Genomic DNA, 19,350 nt, shown 5'->3' with positions numbered 1-19,350 from the left:
TTGATATCCTTGCTGTCCAAGGGACTCTTGAGAGCGTTTTCCAGCACCACAGTTTGAAAACATGAGTTCTTAGTGCTCAGCCTTCTTCATGGTTCAACTCTCACATCCATGACTGCTGGAAAACCATAGCTTTGCTTTGTCGGCAAAATGATGTCTCTGCTTTTTAATACACTGTCTAGGTTAATCATAGCTTTTCTTCCGGGGAGCAGCATCTTTTTAATTTCATGGTTGCAGTCACCATTCACAGTGATTTTGGAGCCCGAGAAAATAAAATCTGTCACTGTCTTTTAGCTGCTATTATTTAGTAACACATGTACCTATGTTGAGATCTTAAAACTGTTGCATGAAATGTGGAAGGAAAAAAAAGGAAAAAAGGGAGAGGGGGTAACTCTAGCAAAGCTGTTAGCCTTCTGAAAAATAGTTTTAAGCCTAATTTCTGGCAGGTTTCTATACCCCAGGCTATAAGAATTTTGGGTAGATTCCTTGTTTTCTTCATTTAATTCTTTTCATTTCTTTTTGCATGGGGGGGGGAGCATCATCTTTCAACCACAAACCAAAGCTTACCAGTGTTTTGGTTTTGAAATAAAGGAGCTGGGACTGGAGAAATATCCCGAGATGACCACTGGAATGCAAAGTTATTTGTAAAAATTTGGATTCGAATTTTATTCCTTTTGTTCACTTCAATGAAAATTTCTTCTTGCAGTTGTTGAGGTTTTAAAAATTGGTTTCGGTAGAAGAAATTGCCGACTTGTTGGAATTGTGCTGAGTGCTGTAAGCTGAGGTTGGCTCTCTTATCACGAGTGTTCTGCCTTCTCTACTTGTGGTTTCATTGTTTGAATAAAAGTCTCCTTGTGGAATGCAAATAAAGCACTTTTCTTTAAATTAGACAATGGGAATACTTACTGACAGACTTTTATCCCATAAGTTAAAAGAGAACTTTGGGATTATCAGGTTAATTAATAGTACAGAGTAGGAAGTGTGAAGGAATTAAAGCCTTACTGTAGGTGTAAAAATGGTCTTATAATTTAACATAGTTGCATAGTTGCTTTTTTTTTTTTTTTAAATAAGTTCAGAGTCTAGGAAGCTGTCTGGTCCAATGACAGATCTAATGTTCTACCTATTTTTTGCTCATAACTATGTGTTTATAAAGCAAAATGAAAGTGAGTTAAGATTAGGCATTGCTGGTTAATCAGCACTGTCTTATCTGAACTCTCTCTGCCCACTGGGATTACCTTGGGGCTTTAACAAACAATCCTGGAGCCCTGGTCCCGCCCGCAGTGAGGTCTGACTTAATTGGCCTGAAGTGCAATCTGTGTTTCACGAGTTCTGAGAGCTCCCCTAGCTGATTCTTGGATACAGCTGAGATTGAGAACCATGACAAAGCTCCTTAAGGGAACCCTGCTCTGCTGAAATCACTCCTGACTTACTGGATTTTCAGTATTTTTGAAATTGGAGAAGTGTGGTTCTACTTTGATTTCAATTGTTTACAAAAACAATCAATGGGAGCCCATTTCTATTAGGTTTTCAGGCTTTGAATGATTATCACCATCAATTATCATAGATCTAAAGGAAAGGTAAAAAATAAAAAATACATTGAAAAAGTTACCTAACTAGTTGAACCGAAATGAGATGGTTAAGCCTTTAAAGATTCTTTTTAAACATTAAGAAGAAATCAAGTGACTATATTTGCTGTCATGTTCTTGATTGGACTTAGAGGTGTACAGACTGGAATGAAGGGAGTGGGTGGCTGTTGACGCTGATGTCGTGAGGGCATTGCCAGGAGTCCTGATGTTTGATAGTGGTACCAGCCTGGCTCTTGTTGCTGTTTAGTTGTTGTGTCTGACTCTTTGCGACCCCATGGACTGAAGCCTGCCAGGCTCCTCTGTCCATGGGATTTTCCAGGCAAAAATACTGCATTGGGTTGTCATTTCCTTCTCCAGGGGATCTTCCCAACTCAGGAATCGAGCCCACATCTCCTGCGTTGGTAGGCACAGGCAGGTGGATTCTTCACCACTGAGCCACTAGGGAGACCTAGTTGTAGTGTATTCTAAATGGCCTTTTTCTTTCATGTCACAAACTAACTTAATTTCTGAAATGTAATCAAGGAGAGGAAAAAATGGCAGTTCTTTCTCTGAAACCTAAACTTTTTCATTCTCCAGAATAGGATCCTCAACTCTAAGTAAACCAGCTTAGTGAATAATTCCATAGCTTCTATCCCTAAAGATGCTATTTTGATTAAATCAAACAATTATTAATTTCAAATAAGCATAAAATCTTAAGGGAACTGTAACTACCTTATAAAACATGGAACAAATGAAAGATATGAAATATATTCTGGAAATGGTATTTGTAAATGCTTTGGATGGAAAGTTGAATTTCTGCTTAGGGATTTTGTCTCCTTTTCTTTGGTTGAAACACTTTAGAATACCTGTGTGTACAGACACTTTATGAAAGAATTGTCCATACAGAGGAATCCTTGAGTCTGGGGCTTGATGGCAGTGTCAGTGTGTCTGTGTGAGTTTAGGTTTGCTGAGTGTGTGTGTATATGCTGAGTCGCTTCAGTCATGTCCAACTCTGTGCGACCCTATAGTCTGTAGCCCTCCAGGCTCCTCTGTCCATGGGATTCTCCAGGCAAGAATACTGGCATGGGTTGCCATGCCCTCCTCCAGGGGATCTTCCTGCCCAGGGATTGAACCTACATCTCCCGCATCAGCAGACGAGTTCTTTACCACTATTGCCAGAAGGGAATCCCCCAGGCTTGCTGAATACCCAGTGGTTAATGCCTTGGAAGGGACTTAAGGGCAATTAAGATTCCAGACTTCCCTGGTGACTCAGACGGTAAAGCGTCTGCCTGCAATGCGGGAGACCCGGGTTCGATCCTTGGGTCAGGAAGATCCCCTGGAGAAGGAAATGGCAACCCACTCCAGTACTCTTGCCTGGAAAATTCCATGGACAGAGGAGCCTTGCAGGCTACAGTCCATGGGGTTGCAAAGAGTCGGACACGACCGAGCGACTTCACTCACTCACTAACTTTCATTGCCAGTAGTACACGCTCTAACAAATTTTCGGGACAATTTGCTGTAGCTTTCAGGGTGCCTAATTTGGAAGACATTTTTATGAAACATGGTCTCTTCAGCATGAGTAAGAAATCCAACAGAACTTATTCTTCACCATACGAGATTATGCTGAAGAATGTGTAGAGGGAAGAAGGGATGCAATCAGCTGTCAGATAGGAGATCCAGTGGAAAAGAGTCTGTGGTTCCTTCATAACATTTAAAATAACAAGCAGAAAAACAGAATCAAGAATGAAACTAAAGGTGTCTAGAATTTCAAAGCAAATTTTGAGTAAGCAAGCTGGCCTTCATCCAGGTTCTTGAGATTTGTCTGCCGTTAGGTTTCTGCTGATCTCAGTGAGTAGCCTTACCTGCCCCACCAGTGCCCAGTAAGGGCTTCTCATTGGGGTTGACTCTGGGGAGCATATTAACCCCCCAAATCACACTGTTTCTGAGAAGTTAAAATTATTTTCCACAGATAATCTTTTAATGTCTAATTCGTTTCCTTAGAGTTACATGGTAACGTCATGTAAGAACTTAAGTAAAGGGAAATAGAGTTTTATTCTATGTATCTGAATAAGCAATGTAGACTTTCTTTTAGCATACCTTCCACAAATATTTCATGAACATAGATTCTGTACTTTTTGCCCCCATTGTTTAAAACATTTTTACATTTTATTCTGTAGAACAGTTTCAAATTCATGGTAAAGTTGCAAAGGTAGTTCAGAGAGTTCCCATATCCCCAGCCCTCCAAATCCACCTTATTGTTGTTCAGTCATTAAGTCGTCCTGGGCTCTTTGCGACCCCATGTACTGCAGCACCCCAGGCTGCCCTGTCCTCCACTATTTCCTAGAGTTTGCTCAGGTTCACGTCCATTGAGTCAGTGGTGCTGTCTAACCATCACATCCCTCTGCTACCCTCATCTCCTTTTGCCTTCAGTCTTTCCCAGCATCAAGGTCAAGGTCTTTCCCAATGAAATCCCCCTACTCTCCCTTATTATTTAATATCATATATTATTATCATGGTACATTTTTTTAGAATTAATGAGCCAACTTCGATACATAATTACTGACTAAAGTCCATCCTTTATTTAGATCTCCTTAGTTTTTATCTTAGCTTCCATTTTGCTGCCCCAGGATATCATATACACTTAGTTGTTGCGTTTCCTTAGGTTCCCTTTGGCTGTGAGAGTTTCTCAGACTTGTTTTTGATGATCTGGACAGTTTTGAGGTATACTGGTCAGATATTTTATAAAATGTCCCTCAGTTGGTAATCCCTATCATTTAACTGGGGTCATGGGTTTGGGGAGGAAAACCAGCAAGGTAAAGTGCCATTTCCATCACACTGTATCAGTGGTATAGAATGTCAACAGTCAGACCTCTCACTGCTGACGGTGACCTTGATTACTGGCTGGAGCTAATATTTGCCAGGTTTCTCCGCTGTAAAGCCACTCTTCCCTGCTCCTCTTCCCATGGTGTGCTCTTCGGAAGAAAGTCATGATGTACAGGATTGTATGCTTCCCTGTGGGCGGAGTACCCACCTATATTATTCTCCATGGGAGATGTGAATCCTTTTGCTTATTTATTCAAGCATTTATGTCAATATGAGTTCATGGATACTTATTTTAAATCTGGGGTAGTGACCTTGTACAACATTGTTCAGAGTGTTTTAGCTTTGGCAGCGAGGGGCTCTTTCACTTGACTTGCTCTGTGCTTTCTACACATTCCTGTCTTGTGGTTTTTTGTTTTTGCTTTTTGATGTTGAACATATTCTTTATGATACTATAATGGTGGATATGTAACACTATATTTGTCAAAGCCCGTAGAAATTTATGGCATCCAGAGTAAGCTTTCAATGGATACAAATTTAAAAATTAGGATGTTGGAGAATCCTGTGATGGAATATAGAATGTAGCAAAACAGTCTAATTTTATTAAAAATGTTGGGAATGTCCTTACTATAGAGGATGGGAGTGGGATGCAGACCTCAGTCACTTTGGAAATGAGTAGTCTGTAAGAATAAAGGCAAAAGAAACTGTACATAAGCTCTTTCTTCTTGGTTATAAAGTTATTTCCCCTAGGGGTATAGGTTAACTTTTCTGACACTACTATAAATATATACTGGAAATAAGCAAGTCAGTGGATTATGGAGAGTAGGTGTCAGGTTTTTCACGATTGAAGTGGGGGTTTATAAACGAGGGGAGGAGGCCAGAATGATCCATGTGGTAATGAATGAGAGATGTCGACATCAGTGTGTACTCAATGAAGACACACGTTTGCCTATGGAAATATTTGCAGGTGTGGGTGTATACCTAGGTTTAGTGTTAGTCTTTCAGTCATGTCCAACTTTTTGCAACCCATGTTCCTAGGTTCCTCTGTCCAAGGAATTCTTCAGGCAAGAGTACTGGAGTGAGTTGCCATTTCCTACTCCAGGCGATTTTCCTGACCCAGGGATCAAACCCAGGTCTTCTGCATTCCAGGCGGATTCTTTATTGACAGCCACAGGGAAGCTCACAGTTGGGTTAGGACACACATATTTCCTTGCTCTGTCAGTTGAGACGGCCCAAAAGGATCAATATTCAAGTAGCATATGCAACATGAGTCCACCACATTAAATACTAAAAACAGACAAACAAACAAACTGGATTATTCATCGCATTTTGCGTGAATTTCAGCTTCAAAACTTTATTAATACTGTTTATGTTGAAACTATTTACATTCTTTCTCTTTTAACTGATTTACATATGAATGACCATATAAAAGTCTATAGAACAATTGATGTTAAAATTGGTTCTAAAAAAAGTTTCTGAACAAGTCTATGTCATGCAAGAAACTTTTTCAGAAAGTTTGGGGAAATTGAAAATTAAAATTGGAACATTATGAGAATAATGAATGTGGTCCATTGGAGAAGGGAATGGCAAACCACTTCAGCATTCTTGCCTTGAGATCCCATGAACAGTATGAAAAGGCAAAAAGATTTGACACTGAAAGATAAACTCCCCAGGTTGATAGGTGCCCAATGTTACTGGAGAAGAGTGGAGAAGTAATTCCAGAAAGAACGAAGAGATGGAGCCAAAGTGAAAAGAATGCCCAGTTGTGGATGTGACTGGTGATGGAAGTAAAGTCTGATGCTGTAAAGAGCAATATTCTTAACTGAAATGTTAGGTCCATGAATCAAGTAGTAAATTAGAAGTGGTCAAGCAGCAGATGGCAAGAGCAAACATTGATGTTTTAGGAATCAGTGAACTAAGATGGACTGGGATGGGTGAATTTAATTCAGATGACCATTATATCTACTACTGTGGGCAAGAATCCCTTAGAAAAAACAGAGTAGCCCTCGTAGTCAACAAAAGACTCAAAAATGCAGTACTTGGATACAGTCTCAAAAATGACAGAATGATCGCTTTGTTTACAAGGCAAACCACTCAATATCACAGTAATCCAAGTCTATGCCCCAACCAGAAATGCTGAAGAAGCTGAAGTTGATTAGTTCTATGAAGGCATGCAAGACCTTCATAGAACTAACACCCCAAAAAAGATGTCCTTTTCATCATAAGGGACTGGAATGCAAAAGTAGGAAGTCAAGAGATACCTGGAGTAACAGGCAAATTTGGCCTTGGACAACAAAATGAAGCAGGACAAAGGCTAACAGAGTTTTGCCAAGAGAACGCACTGGTCATGACAAACACTTCTTCCAACAACACAAGAGAAGACTCTACACACGGACATCACCAGATGGTCAACACCAAAATCAGACTGATTATATTCTTTGCAGCCAAAGATGGAGAAGCTCTATACAGTCAGCAAACACAAGACCAGGAGCTGACTGTGGCTCAGATCGTGAACTCCTTATTGCCAAATTCAGACTTAAATTGAAGGAAGTAGGGAAAAGCACTAGGCCATTCAGGTATAACCTAAATCAAATCATTTACGATTACAGTGGAAGTGAGAAGTAGATTCAAGGGATTTGATCTGATAGACAGAGTGCCTGAAGAACTATGGATGGAGGTTCGTAACATTGTATAGGAGGCAGTGATCAAGACCATCCCAAGAAAAAGAAATGCGAAAAGCCAAAATGGTTGCTGAGAAGGCCTTCCAAATAGCTGAGAAAAGAAGAGAAGCTAAAGGCAAAGGAGAAAAGAAAAGATATAAGCATCTGAATGCAGAGTTCCAAAGAATAGCAAGGAGAGATAAGAAAGCCTTCCTCTGTGATCAATGAAAAGAAATAGAGGAAAACAACAGAATGGGAAAGACTAGAGATCTCTTCAAGAAAATTAAAGATACCAAGGGGACATTTCATGCAAAGATGGGCTTGATAAAGGACAGAAATGGTATGGACCTCACAGAAGCAGAAGATATTAAGAAGAGGTGGCAAGAATATACAGGAGAACTGTACAAAAAAGAGCTTCATGACCAAGATAATCACGATGGTGTGATCACTCACCTAGAGCCAGACATCCTGGAATGTGAAGTCAAGTGGGCCTTAGAAAACATCACTATAAACAAAGCTAGTGGAGGTGATGGAATTCCAGTTGAGCTATTTCAAATCCTGAAAGATGATGCTGTGAAAGTGCTGTACTCAATATGCCAGCAAATTTGGAAAACTCAGCAGTGGCCGCAGGACTGGAAAAGGTCAGCTTTCATTCCAATCCCAAAGAAAGGCAATGCCAAAGAATGCTCAACTACCACACAATTGCACTCATCTCACATGCTAGTAAAGTAATGCTCAAAATTCTCCAAGCCAGGCTTCAGCAATACATGAATCGTGAACTTCCAGATGTTCCAGCTGGTTTTAGAAAAGGCAGAGGAACCAGAGATCAAATTGCTAACATCTGCTGGATCATCGAAAAAGCAAGAGAGTTCCAGAAAAACATTTCTGCTCTATTGACTATGCCAAAGCCTTTGACTGTGTGGATCACCACAAACTGGAAAATTCTGAAAGAGATGGGAATACCAGACCACCTGATCTGCCTTTTGAGAAACCTATATGCAGGTCAGGAAGCAACAGTTAAAACTGGACATGCAACAACAGACTGTTTCTAAATAGGAAAAGGAGTACCTCAAGGCTGTATGTTGTTACCCTTCTTATTTGACTTATATGCAGAATACATCATGAGAAACGCTAGGCTGGAAGAAGCACAAGCTGGAATAAAGATTGCCAGGAGAAATATCAATAACCTCAGATATGCAGATGACACCACCCTTATGGCAGAAAGCGAGGAGGAACTAAAAAGCCTCTTGATGAAAGTGAAAGTGGAGAGTGAAAATGTTGGCTTAAAGCTCAACATTCAGAAAACGAGGATCATGGCATCTGGTCCCATCACTTCATGGGATATAGATGGGGAAACAGTGGAAACAGTGTCAGACAATATTTCTGGACTTCAAAATCACGGCAAATGGTGATTGCAGCCATGAAATTAAAAGACGCTTACTCCTTGGAAGGAAAGTTATGACCAACCTAGATAGCATATTCAAAAGCAGAGATATTACTTTGCCAACAAAGGTCCGGCTATGGTTTTTCCAATAGTCATGTATGGATGTGAGAGTTGGACTGTGAAGAAAGCTGAGCGCTGAAGAATTGATGCTTTTGAACTGTGGTGTTGGAGAAAACTCTTGAGAGTCCCTTGGACTGCAAGGAGATCCAACCAGTGCATCCTAAAGGAGATCAGTTCCTGGGTGTTCATTGGAAGGACTGATGCTAAAGCTGAAACTCCAATACTTTGGCCACCTCATGCAAAGAGTTAACTCATTGGAAAAGACCCTGATGCTGGAAGGGATTGGGGGCAGGAGGAGAAGGTGATGACAGAGGACGAGATGGCTGGATGGCATCACCAACTCGATGGACATGAGTTTGAGTGAACTCCAGGAGTTGGTGATGGACAGGGAGGCCTGGCGTGCTGCGATTCATGGGGTTACAAAGAGTCGGACATGACTGAGCGACTGAACTGAACTGAACTTACCTGCCTCCTGAGAAATCTGTGTGCAGGTCAAGAAGCAACAATTATAAACAGACATGGAACAATGGACTGGTTCCAAATTGGAAAAGGAATACATCAAGGTTGTTTATTGTCACTGTGCTTATTTAACTTACATGCAGAGTACATCATTAGAACGCTGGACTGGATGAAGCACAAGGTGAAATCAAGATTGCTGGGAGAAAAAAAAATTGCTGGGAGAAATATCAATAACCTCAGATATGCAGATGATACCATGCTTATGGTAGAAATCGAAGGAGAACTAAAGAGCCTCTTGATGAAAATGAAAGAGGAGAGTGAAAAAGTTGGCTTAAAGCTCAATATTCAGAAAACTAAGATCATGGCATCTGGTCCCATAACTTCATGGCAAATAGATGGGGAAACAATGGAAACAGTGACAGACTTTTTTTGGGGGGGCTCCAGAATCACTGCAGTTGGTGACTAAAGCCATGAAATTAAAAGAAGCTTGCTCCTTGGTAGAAAAGTTATGACCAGCTTAGACAGCTTATTAAAAGGCAGAGGCATTACCTTGCCAGCAAAGGTCCATCTAGTCAAAGCTATGGTTTTTCCGGTAGTCATGTATGGTTTGAGAGTTAAACTATAAAGAAAGCTTGAGTGCTGAAGAACTGATGCTTTTGAACTGTGGTGTTGGAGAATACTCTTGATAATCCCTTGGACTGCAAGAAGATCCAAGCAGTCCATCCTAAAGGAAATCAGTCCTGAATATTCATTGGAAGGACTGATGCTGAAGCTGAAACTCCAATACTTTGGCCACCTGATGTGAAGAACTGACTCATTAGAAAAGACCCTGATGCTGTGAAAGATTGAAGGCAGGAGAAGAAGGGGATGATAGAGGATGAGATGGTTGGATGGTATTACTGACTCAATGGACATGAGTTTGAGCAAGCTCTTGATGGCCAGGGAAGACTGGCATGCTGCAGTCAATCCTTGGGGTTGCAAAGGGTTGGACACAAGTGAGCGACTGAACTGATGAGAATAAATTCAGGTGTAATCATAAATGTTGCTTCCCTAAATACTTTGGCTCTTTAGGTTGTAACAAGATGTTAAAACTTTCCTCCTTGCCCTCCGTTCTCTCTGCAGACTCATGGCCCATATTCTTGCTTCTTCTGCCCCAAAGGGCCCTCACATCTACTATCCACAGCTGCCTCTTCAAGTTAAATTAAAAATTCTTCATAATGTATTATTCAGGAATATTTAATGAATTTATCCTAATTCTTTCAAGTTATGCCTGAGAACAAAAGAGGTCCACTAAGGATCTCTGTTTTCTTAGAGAATCATCTAAGTAGAACCTCCATCTGTTAGCAATACTAAATGCTCATGGAAGCTTTGACAAAATAATTCATTACTATGTTACTTTGGTCAGAAAATCCATTATTTTCCTATCTTAAAGTGTTTTGAGTATTTTCTTCTCTTGTATCACATGTGCATTTATCATAATACAGCTGATTTCGTTTGTTGGCTTTCTAGGTTGTGTCCATTTTTCCCCCTCAGACAGTAGGATGACATAAGGGGGTATACAGAACTTGTGAAGGGGCACGTGGAGTTTCTGTTCAGATAAATTAAGGTGATTACAGTAGGTAAGAAATTTTAAAAAAGTTCCTATTTTTAAAGTAAGGTGGTATATTGAATGATGTCATCCAACTTGTGACCACCATTGTATCATGCTCCTTTGTGTGTGTGTGTGCTCAGTCGTGTCCAATTTCTTTGTGACCCCTGGACAGTCACCCACCAGGTTCCTTTGTCCATGGAATTTTCCCAAGCAAGAATACTGGATTGGATTGTCATTTCCTTTTCCAAGGGATCTTCCTGACCCAGGGATCAAACTGGCATCTCTACCACGCTCTTACTTCGTGTGTACTTTATGTGAATTTAACTTTCTAGGCAAAATTAAATAGGGAGAGGAGATAGGGAGAAAATAATTTGAACCTTGGGTGGTTCTAGACTCAAGTGAGTTTAATGGCCCTGAGAGAGTGTGACCCTGGGAATGTGAGTGTCTGCTTCCTACCCTGGCTCACAGTGAGCACATTTTACATGTGGACGTGAGCCGTGCTTTTTAAAAAGATTTTTGGGGTGTGGACTATTTTTAAAGTCTTTAAAAATTTGTTATGGTATTGTTTCTGTTTTATATTTTGGTGTTTTGGCTCCGAGGTTTGTCAGATCTTAGCTCCCCAACTAGGGTTCAAATCTGTACCACCACCTCCCACCCCCACAGCATTGGAAGGCAAAGTTCTAACCTCTGGACCACCAGGGAAGTCCCAAGCTGTGGTTTTAAAGATCCTTGTTTTCTGTAAAACATGGCCTCTCAGGGAAAGCCAACCACTGCACCTGGTACCTAAGCAAGCAAAGAACTGCTTCTGTTGAACTTGGAGCAATGCCATGGTGCCTTCTAGAGGTTTTGGAGGAGGACTTTGATCATCTGTAGAACTTTCACCTAATGCTGGAAGTTGAGGCTTGAAATTACCACTGTGTGTGGCTGAAGTTATCCAAGATAGGTTTGTCCTTGCATCTTGGGTCCTGCTGCCTCTTGTCTGTATTTTTTTATTTTTATTTTTTTTACTTTTTCTCCAAGAATGTGCTTAACTGTGTTAAAAACTGTTGTCTCTGGTGGTCAAACAATGGAGCAGAGAAGCAAAACAAATCCTCCTCCTTTTTCTGTTTGGGTATGATGTCCTTGGAACTTCTTTGTATGTTGCCATGTCTCTGTTTTGAAAATCAAGCTATTACTCTTGAGGTGAAGATAAGCTTCCTTCAGTGTCTACAATTTAGAAGAGAAATATAATCAAAGGGAAAACTTTACTAACATTTAACATGTAAGCTGAAATTTAGCAAAAACTTATGTTCTCTACTGTCAGAATCTCATTTGATCCTCACAACTCTTTGAAGTATAGATGTTATCTCATTTTATAGGTGACAACTGGGGATCAGAATGTGTGAGTGACTTGGTTAGGGCCACTAAGTAAATAAGTGACAGAGCCCAGATATACAGATCTTCCTTGACTTCTCATGAGGTCATGGCCCAATAAAATCATTGTAAGTTGAAAATATCATCAGTCAAAATGCATTTAATAAATCTAACCTGCTGAAGATCCTAGCTTAGCCTAGCCTGTCTTCAGTGTGCTCAGAACATGTACATTAGCCTAGAGTTGGGCAATATCATCTAGCCTATTTTAAAATAAAGTGTTGAATATCATGTAATTTATTGAATGTGTGCTAAGTCGCTTCAGTCGTGTCCAACTCTTTGCAACTCATGGACTGTAGCCACCAGGCTCCACTGTCATGGGATTCTCTGGGCAAGAATACTGGAATGGGTTGCCATGCCCTCCTCCAGGGGATCTTCTGGATCCAGGATCGAACCTGTGTCTCCTATGGCTCCTGCATTGCAGGTGAATTCTCTACCGCTCAGCCACCAGGGAAGCCAGTGAAAGAACAGAATGGTTGTACAGGTGCAGAATGGCTGTAAGCGTACAGGTTGCTTAACCTCGTGATCACGTGGCTGACGGGTGGCTGCACTCAGTGCCACTGCCCAGCGTCATGACAGACTACTATAGGGCATATCACTAGTCTGGAAGAAGATCAAAATTCGAATTTTCAAATTTGGTTTCTACTGAATGCTTCTGCTCCATTGGTAAAGCTGAACCATCATAAGCTGGGGACCATCTGTATTTGTCTCCAAAACCCCATACCTTTTCTTTTCAGCGTGTGGTTCTTTAAAAATATGAATATAAAACACCGTTCTTGCCCTCAAGGAATTTTGGATCCCACTGGAGGATGAGAAAACCGTACAAATGCTGTAATTTAAGTCAAAATATGAATAATCTTCCAGGGAGGTTCAGTTTTATCAAGATTGAAAAGTAGGTGACAGTATGTGTCCTGGATAATTGTGACTTTATTTTTTAGGTAAAGGATTTTTAATTAAAGGAGGCACAGTAAGGCTGATGAAATCATTTACATTCTTATGTTGTCATGGTTGTATGGTAACTGGTGAGAAAGTGGCCTTGGGGATATATCGTTTATTCTGCCAGCTGCAATTGTAATCAGCCAGTCAGAGAAAGCAAAGAAATTAAGCTGTTGAATATGAATGAGATGTAAATAACATCTTGAATTAATTTAAATGCAATCACATTGACCCATGGCGGGGGGGTTGTGGAACTCAATTACCATAGATAGTAAGGAGGATAAATGACCCATATTTAGGAGAAATTCTTTGGTAGGAAAATGAGCTGGCCTAAAAAAAGGACTGTGTCAACACAATACTCCACTTTTTATGTTAACTATGCGCTGCTGGTCAGCACACTTAATTCATTCTTTAAACAAGGTTGATAAATAATAAAGCAAATGAGGTTGGAAAGTCTCTTGTTGGGCTTCTCACATGTACCAGTTGGGTAGTACTAGTAGTTTTATTGCTGGAATAATTTTGATATCAACAATCAGTTGACATGGAATTGGTCAGCTAGGACTGTACTTTGGGGAAAATTAGATTTAGACGGATCTACCTGACAGCTCACAGATTTGCATTTTGCAGAGTTCCTTTATGTCTTTGCATTGTCTTGAAGGTCTTCTGACCTGTCTCTGATGGTCAGTAGAGGAGCAGCCTGTTCCAGTAGTTTGTTGACCTGGGATTTATCCTGGTTAAGTGGTTCTAAAACTATGATAATGAGAAAGATAGCAGTATCTCCTGACCTAGTACTTTCGTTTTCAAATGGTGATTATCTCTGCTGGAGGAGGTTCGCTTTCCTGGGTCTCTGAACATCTCTCAGGCAGCCAGGAGGCCTGTGCACACCCCAAGTATTGTCTGGGGCTTTTCTACCCGATACTATTGTTCTTTGCAAATGTATCGTTCTTGCCATGATGAATAAAATGCAGATATATGTTTAAACATTTTACTGGAGTTCACATAGCTGTTTTGGTCCAGATGCACACATTTAGTCACCCATCAGATACTAAAAATATTGCAGCTCTCATATAAAGATTCTTCATCTACAGGTTAGGGCTTAACTGTGTACATCATTCATTCATTTCACAGCTGCCTACAATGTTCTCAGTTCTAAAACAGAATAAATGGAAACCCATTCACAAAACTTTGTCTATTTTCTTATAGAAAGATGCATGTGTATGAAAACCTTATCTAGTATTAGAGTTGAGAGTACTTTTTCCATATAGTTGCACCCAGCTGAGTAAGAAAAATATATACTTTTCAAATAAAAGGTCACAAAGTAGAGAATACATTGTATGTTTTTATTTAGTTGTAATGCTAACAGTTACCTTCTAGTTGTATTTTTATCTACTTGTATGCTATGTTTCAGAGAAGGCAATGGCACCCCACTCCAGTACTCTTGCCTGGAAAATCCCATGGATGGAGGAGCCTGGTAGGCTGCAGTCTGTGGGGTCGCTGAGCATCAGACATGACTGAGCGATTTCCCTTTCACTTTTCACTTTCATGCATTGGAGAAGGAAATGGCAACCCACTCCAGTGTTCTTGCCTGGAGAATCTCAGGGACGGGGGAGCCTGGTGGGCTGCCGTCTTGGGGTCGCACAGAGTCGGACACGACTGAAGCGACTTAGCAGCAGCAGCATGCTATGTTTACGAAGCAAACAATATGAAAACACAGAGGTGGCTTATGTAACGCTATTTGAATTTGAAAATAAGGGACGTCTCCCCTTTTTTTACATCTAGCTGTAGCCCTCACCCAAATCCTACCCCATCAGACAGGATTAACTCTTGCAGAGCAGGTTGCGTGTCTTAGTTTCTCACACTGCGTGGCATGAGAGTGCCAACAGTTTAGGAACTAATTGAAGTAAGGAGGTGGGTGTTCATTAAGACACATCGTGGCACCTCCAGACCTGCCGAGCTGAAAAGACCCCATCTTGTTTCTACTTGCTTTTAAAGTCTATTTGGCCGTCAGATGACCTCAAAACAGAGCGCAATACTTCTATGCTTCAAAGAGACTCCTGGATGAGACTTAGGGTGCACTTTTTTCTGCCACTGATCTTGGCTGCTGTACTTGAGCTTATTCGAGGCCAATGTATCTCTGTGCCTGCTGGTCGGGATTTAGAGAAGTAAGTTTGAGCAGTGTCACGATTTATGGGAAGGCAGTAACAGGCTCCTGCTGAATGCTAATTACCAAAGAGTTGTTCAGGGAGGCTGTGTAAATTAGTCAGTAGCTCTATTGAGATGGAATGAAAGTGTGCATCAGAGTCCCAAAGGCACGCAACACCTTGTGACTGATGACCAAAGCTGGTGACAATTTGAGGGAAAAAAATGCCCCAGTTGCGCTAAAGCATAAAGTAGGTGACTCTGCATGAATTTAACGAGATAACTACAATTCTGGATGGAAGTTAAAGCTTCCAACCCCTTGAGGATTAAAAGGATGGGGAGACTGGATTGTTAAATGAATTATCAGAGCTGTTTTGGCTCTTAGATCTGAAAAGCTGCCAAACCTGCCAATCGTATGAAAGAACAGACCGCTCTGGAAAAACCCTCTGCCCTGTGTATGACGGCCTTTATTTGCCTATGTACCGGAGCTTTCTGGCTGTCCACACACATAAACCTCAACCTTTATCTCACGCTGCACAGGGTGGCTTTTCTGAGAAAGCATCCCCTAGCTCCCGACCAAAACAGGCGCCTGCCTTCAGAAGCTTTTCTTGAGTTCCAGGCGGCTCTCTCTCAGTTCCCAGCTACCTTTTTTCTTCGCCTCCATTTCCAGCAAGGAGAAGAGTTAATGATTCATTTGCTCCCAGTGACCTTCTGAATAACTGGACTGCGGTGTACCTGTGCCACTCTGAGGGGCCGTGCTTACCTCCTTGTACTTTCTCGGTTTGGCTTGAATATTTACAGCCTCCTTCTTGGTCTACATGCCTGAACGCCTGAAGGAAGCAAAACGTTTATTGCCTCTCCCGCCTCGGTGTTCGCAGCTTTCACCCAGCCCCATCCCTTCCTTTTACATCACACGGGAGACTCGCCTCCTGGCTGGGGACGCCCCAGTTCTTCCCAAGTCTCTGCTGTCGAGTCTGTTTGATTTCATCCAGACAAAAAGATGGATTCTGACTCAGACTCGCCTTTTAACTACTCGTGGCCTTCCTTCCCCAAAATGAAGATTCGACGGAGGGCGTCCAAACAAGGTAGCTCATGGGATCTTTTACCTCTCCTGGAGCCAAGGCAGGCGTCTTCCTCTTCTTACCTTTCTTTTCCTCATTGCTTTGCAGAACTCTTTCTGATGGAGTGCATGTTTATACGTGTCTTTGTAAAACTCTCACAATATGTGTTTTACAGTAGACCTCTGAAGTAAACCCACTCACTCTTCTTGTGTTCCTTTCACTTGAAATTTACCTTTGTGCTGTATTATGCTTATGCTATTAAAAAAAAAATAAACAGGGAGCTTAGTACAAGGTAAATGTTTTGGAATCATTTGCTCAGAGTTACCTTGGCGTTCCCTTGACAGTAAGAAGTCTTGTTGATTTAAAAGTGTCTGGTCTTTGTGGGATTTACAGAGATCTACATGTGCATTCAGTACCCAGTTTCTGCTGTGTTTGTGTTTTAGTTTTCAAGTGTGTGCTAATTTAAAAAAGTTATTTTTTTTCCTTAATACCTGAGAAAGTTCTCTCTTTTCTATACTACTTTCTTGATTTTGTAGATGCTCTAAGGAAGGGATTTTAAGACAATTAATTTCAGCTACAAAGCCTGTATTTCTCCAGGGGATGCAGTCATATATTAAAAAGTTTATTAACAATAATTACCAGTATGCAAAATGCTTTACTGCCTAAGAAAGAAGAGCTATTATTTGCAGTATGATTAATGATGGCGCGGCTTCACACTGCTTATTCCCCCTCACCTGCAACCCACTCTCGTGGTGCAGGTCCTGGAAACCAGGAGATAAGATGGTCTTAGGGAATAGCAGAGGTGGCCTGAGTATCTGGTACACCAGCCCCAGCATGTGGGGATTGTTGCCTTCTCAGGCTGATCAAAGCTACAAAGGTAGTGAGCAACCCTTTCTTGTCTGGTGGATGAACTTTGTGTGGTTATGTTTTTAATTCAAAGAGAAAGAAACATTTTTGTGAGCCTGCAAGCAGAAGAGGTATTTCTGAAAGTGGGCTGTTGTTGTTGCTTTATCCTGGGTGGCGGGGGTGGGGGTGGGAAGGGCAGAATCATCTGAGAACAGAATGACCCGCCACACTGCCCTCTGCTTCTCCTGGAGAAAAATGGGGGCTGGCAGTTGTCCATGTACCTGATTTACTTCAAGGACTTTTCCTTCTAAAATAAAAAGAGGTGTGTGTGTGTGTGTGTGTGGGTGTGGGTGTGGGTGTGGGTGTGTGTGTGTCTGTGTGTGTGTCTGTGTGTGTGTGTGTGTGTGTGTGTGCTCTTGGTCTGAAATCAAGACTCCCAACCCCAGGAATCAGATGAGCTGACTCTACAGGAGTCCTAGAAAGCCTCACCCTGAGCAAACCTCCCACACTGTTCATTGCCATCCTTGAAATTCTGTCACTGGGGACTTAAACCATTTGTACAACATTCTGTTCTAAAATTTAATTGCTGCTTCTTTGGGGGTAAAGAGCCGTGATTCAAATGTGACTTACTATTAAATAGTTCGGGGGTGGGGGGAGAATCTATGAAGAACAAAAGCCTGTGTGTGTGAAAGCAAGCTCAGATGCCAGGGGAAAATGGAGCACAATGTTAACGGTAGGTAAGTCTGGGGAAAGGGCAAGTCTTAGTGTTCTTCTTGTTATTTTCATTCATTCAGCTTTTCTGTAAGTTTGAAATTATTGCCAAATAATTTGTTTAAAACTTTTAAATGACTTCTGGGACAGGAGCTACACCAAGTCCTTAATTCTTTAGAATGAATATTACTAGTTCTGGTGCCTGGAGAACTTCTTGAGGGCAGGTAGCAGTTCTGTAAGACTCCTTAATCTTTGTGCTAATTCTCACTCAAATTTGGGGAATAATCTGTTGTATATAGTCTTGTATTTAAATGTATCGCCTAGCTGGTGGGCAGGATGCCAGTGTTGTGGGGGGCCTAGGTCGTCGAACAACCTGAAGAGTTGTGAGATTAATGATTAGGAGGCCGATGGAGAACCCTCAGAGTCCAGTGGAGTTGTAGGGAATGCATTAATCACATTCTCCTTTGAAATCCAAACTTGGAGCATAGCCAGTTTGAACTCCAGCAGAAAGTCATAACATAGTTATGTATAAATTAAACTCGATTCAAGTGAAAGCAGGTACCTGAGATATGAAAATGATTAACTATTTGCTGCTAATAAACAAAGGACAAGTGAAACTAAGGTGGGTAACAGAGAGCTGGGGATTGTCAGTGTCCCAGGCTTCCTTCTTCATTAAATGGTGATGACCAGGTTGCAAAGGATGGCTTTGGGCACACTGTTTCTAATGTCAGCCGAGTGGAATCCCAGAACCAAAAGGGCCTTAGGGATCACAGGGCCCAACCACCTCATTTTACAGATGAGAATGATGGGATCCAAGGAGTGAAGTGTTAGGGAATTGTTTGAGTGCTCAACAAGCATATCCAGTGTGCCCAGACACTTCCTAGAGGGTGGATGAAGTAGTGAACCAGATAGATCCTGTCTCTGCTTACAAGGAGCTTAGCATTGGAAATGGATCATCTCTCCTGGCAGTAGAAGAAACACTGAGAAACCTGATTTTTTCAGCCCTGTGGCTAGATTGTGATGATCTATGGTCTCTTATCCCTTAGAATATGATCTAATTATTTCTCCAGGCTTTAAGATGCCTTGAGTTTCTTGCTTATTCTTTTCTTCCTTCTAATCATCACCAACATCATTCTCTGGATGTAGGTTCTGGTCTCCTGGGAAATCATGAAGAAGGTATTGAGAGCTTAGAATTTCTGGCTTATAAGCAAACCTTTCATATTTGGTTAGAAATATTTTTTATTCCCTCTTTGTTTTCTGTGCTGATCCTCCTTGTTAGTATTCTCTGTCTTTTAATATCCCCTGCTGTCCTTATCACTGTTCTTTGAAAGACACATGCACATATTACTGGCTTGTTTAGAGAGATGTGAAAGTTTAGAGGGTGTAGTAATAAGAAGAAAGTTGGACTAGCAGAAATCCATCAATACTTATATATTAAGTTAAAGCTGCAACTAGTACCTGTCTTCATGTCCTCATAAGGAAAGAGAAGAGGATCTAACTTGGAAGTAGGCCCTTTGGAAGGGACTGATGTCTAGAGGGTAATGTGATGTGATGTAAGCAGGGGGTGAAAGCAGTTGAAACCAAACTGCCCCACAGCTATTCCTGGGGTTCTCAAAGATGCCCTTGGCATATCATGGGCAGCCCCAGGACA

The 19,350-nt window shown here is 41.3% G+C and overlaps 1 protein-coding gene across 6 annotated transcripts in view; it reads left to right on the top strand.

Annotated features, from left to right (window-relative positions):
* The window catches only part of ARHGEF28 (Rho guanine nucleotide exchange factor 28), a 346,403-nt gene that overhangs the window by 195,379 nt on the left and 131,674 nt on the right, over positions 1-19,350 (top strand). The window contains exon 1 of one of the 6 annotated variants that reach the window (XM_069556184.1): positions 15,584-16,166. The exons of the other annotated variants lie outside the window; for them this stretch is intronic. Within the exon in view, the coding sequence (XP_069412285.1) occupies positions 16,082-16,166 (85 nt within the window). The 5' untranslated portion in view covers positions 15,584-16,081. Of the gene's footprint in view, positions 1-15,583; positions 16,167-19,350 lie in introns of those variants that run through there. 6 annotated transcript variants of the gene reach the window in all.

The sequence above is a fragment of the Ovis canadensis genome, chromosome 16 (genome assembly GCF_042477335.2).
Source record: "Ovis canadensis isolate MfBH-ARS-UI-01 breed Bighorn chromosome 16, ARS-UI_OviCan_v2, whole genome shotgun sequence".
In the NCBI taxonomy this organism is placed as follows: Eukaryota; Metazoa; Chordata; class Mammalia; order Artiodactyla; family Bovidae; genus Ovis; species Ovis canadensis.
Note: the sequence above shows the minus strand (reverse complement) of the source record. Positions and strands in the feature narration are given on the sequence as shown.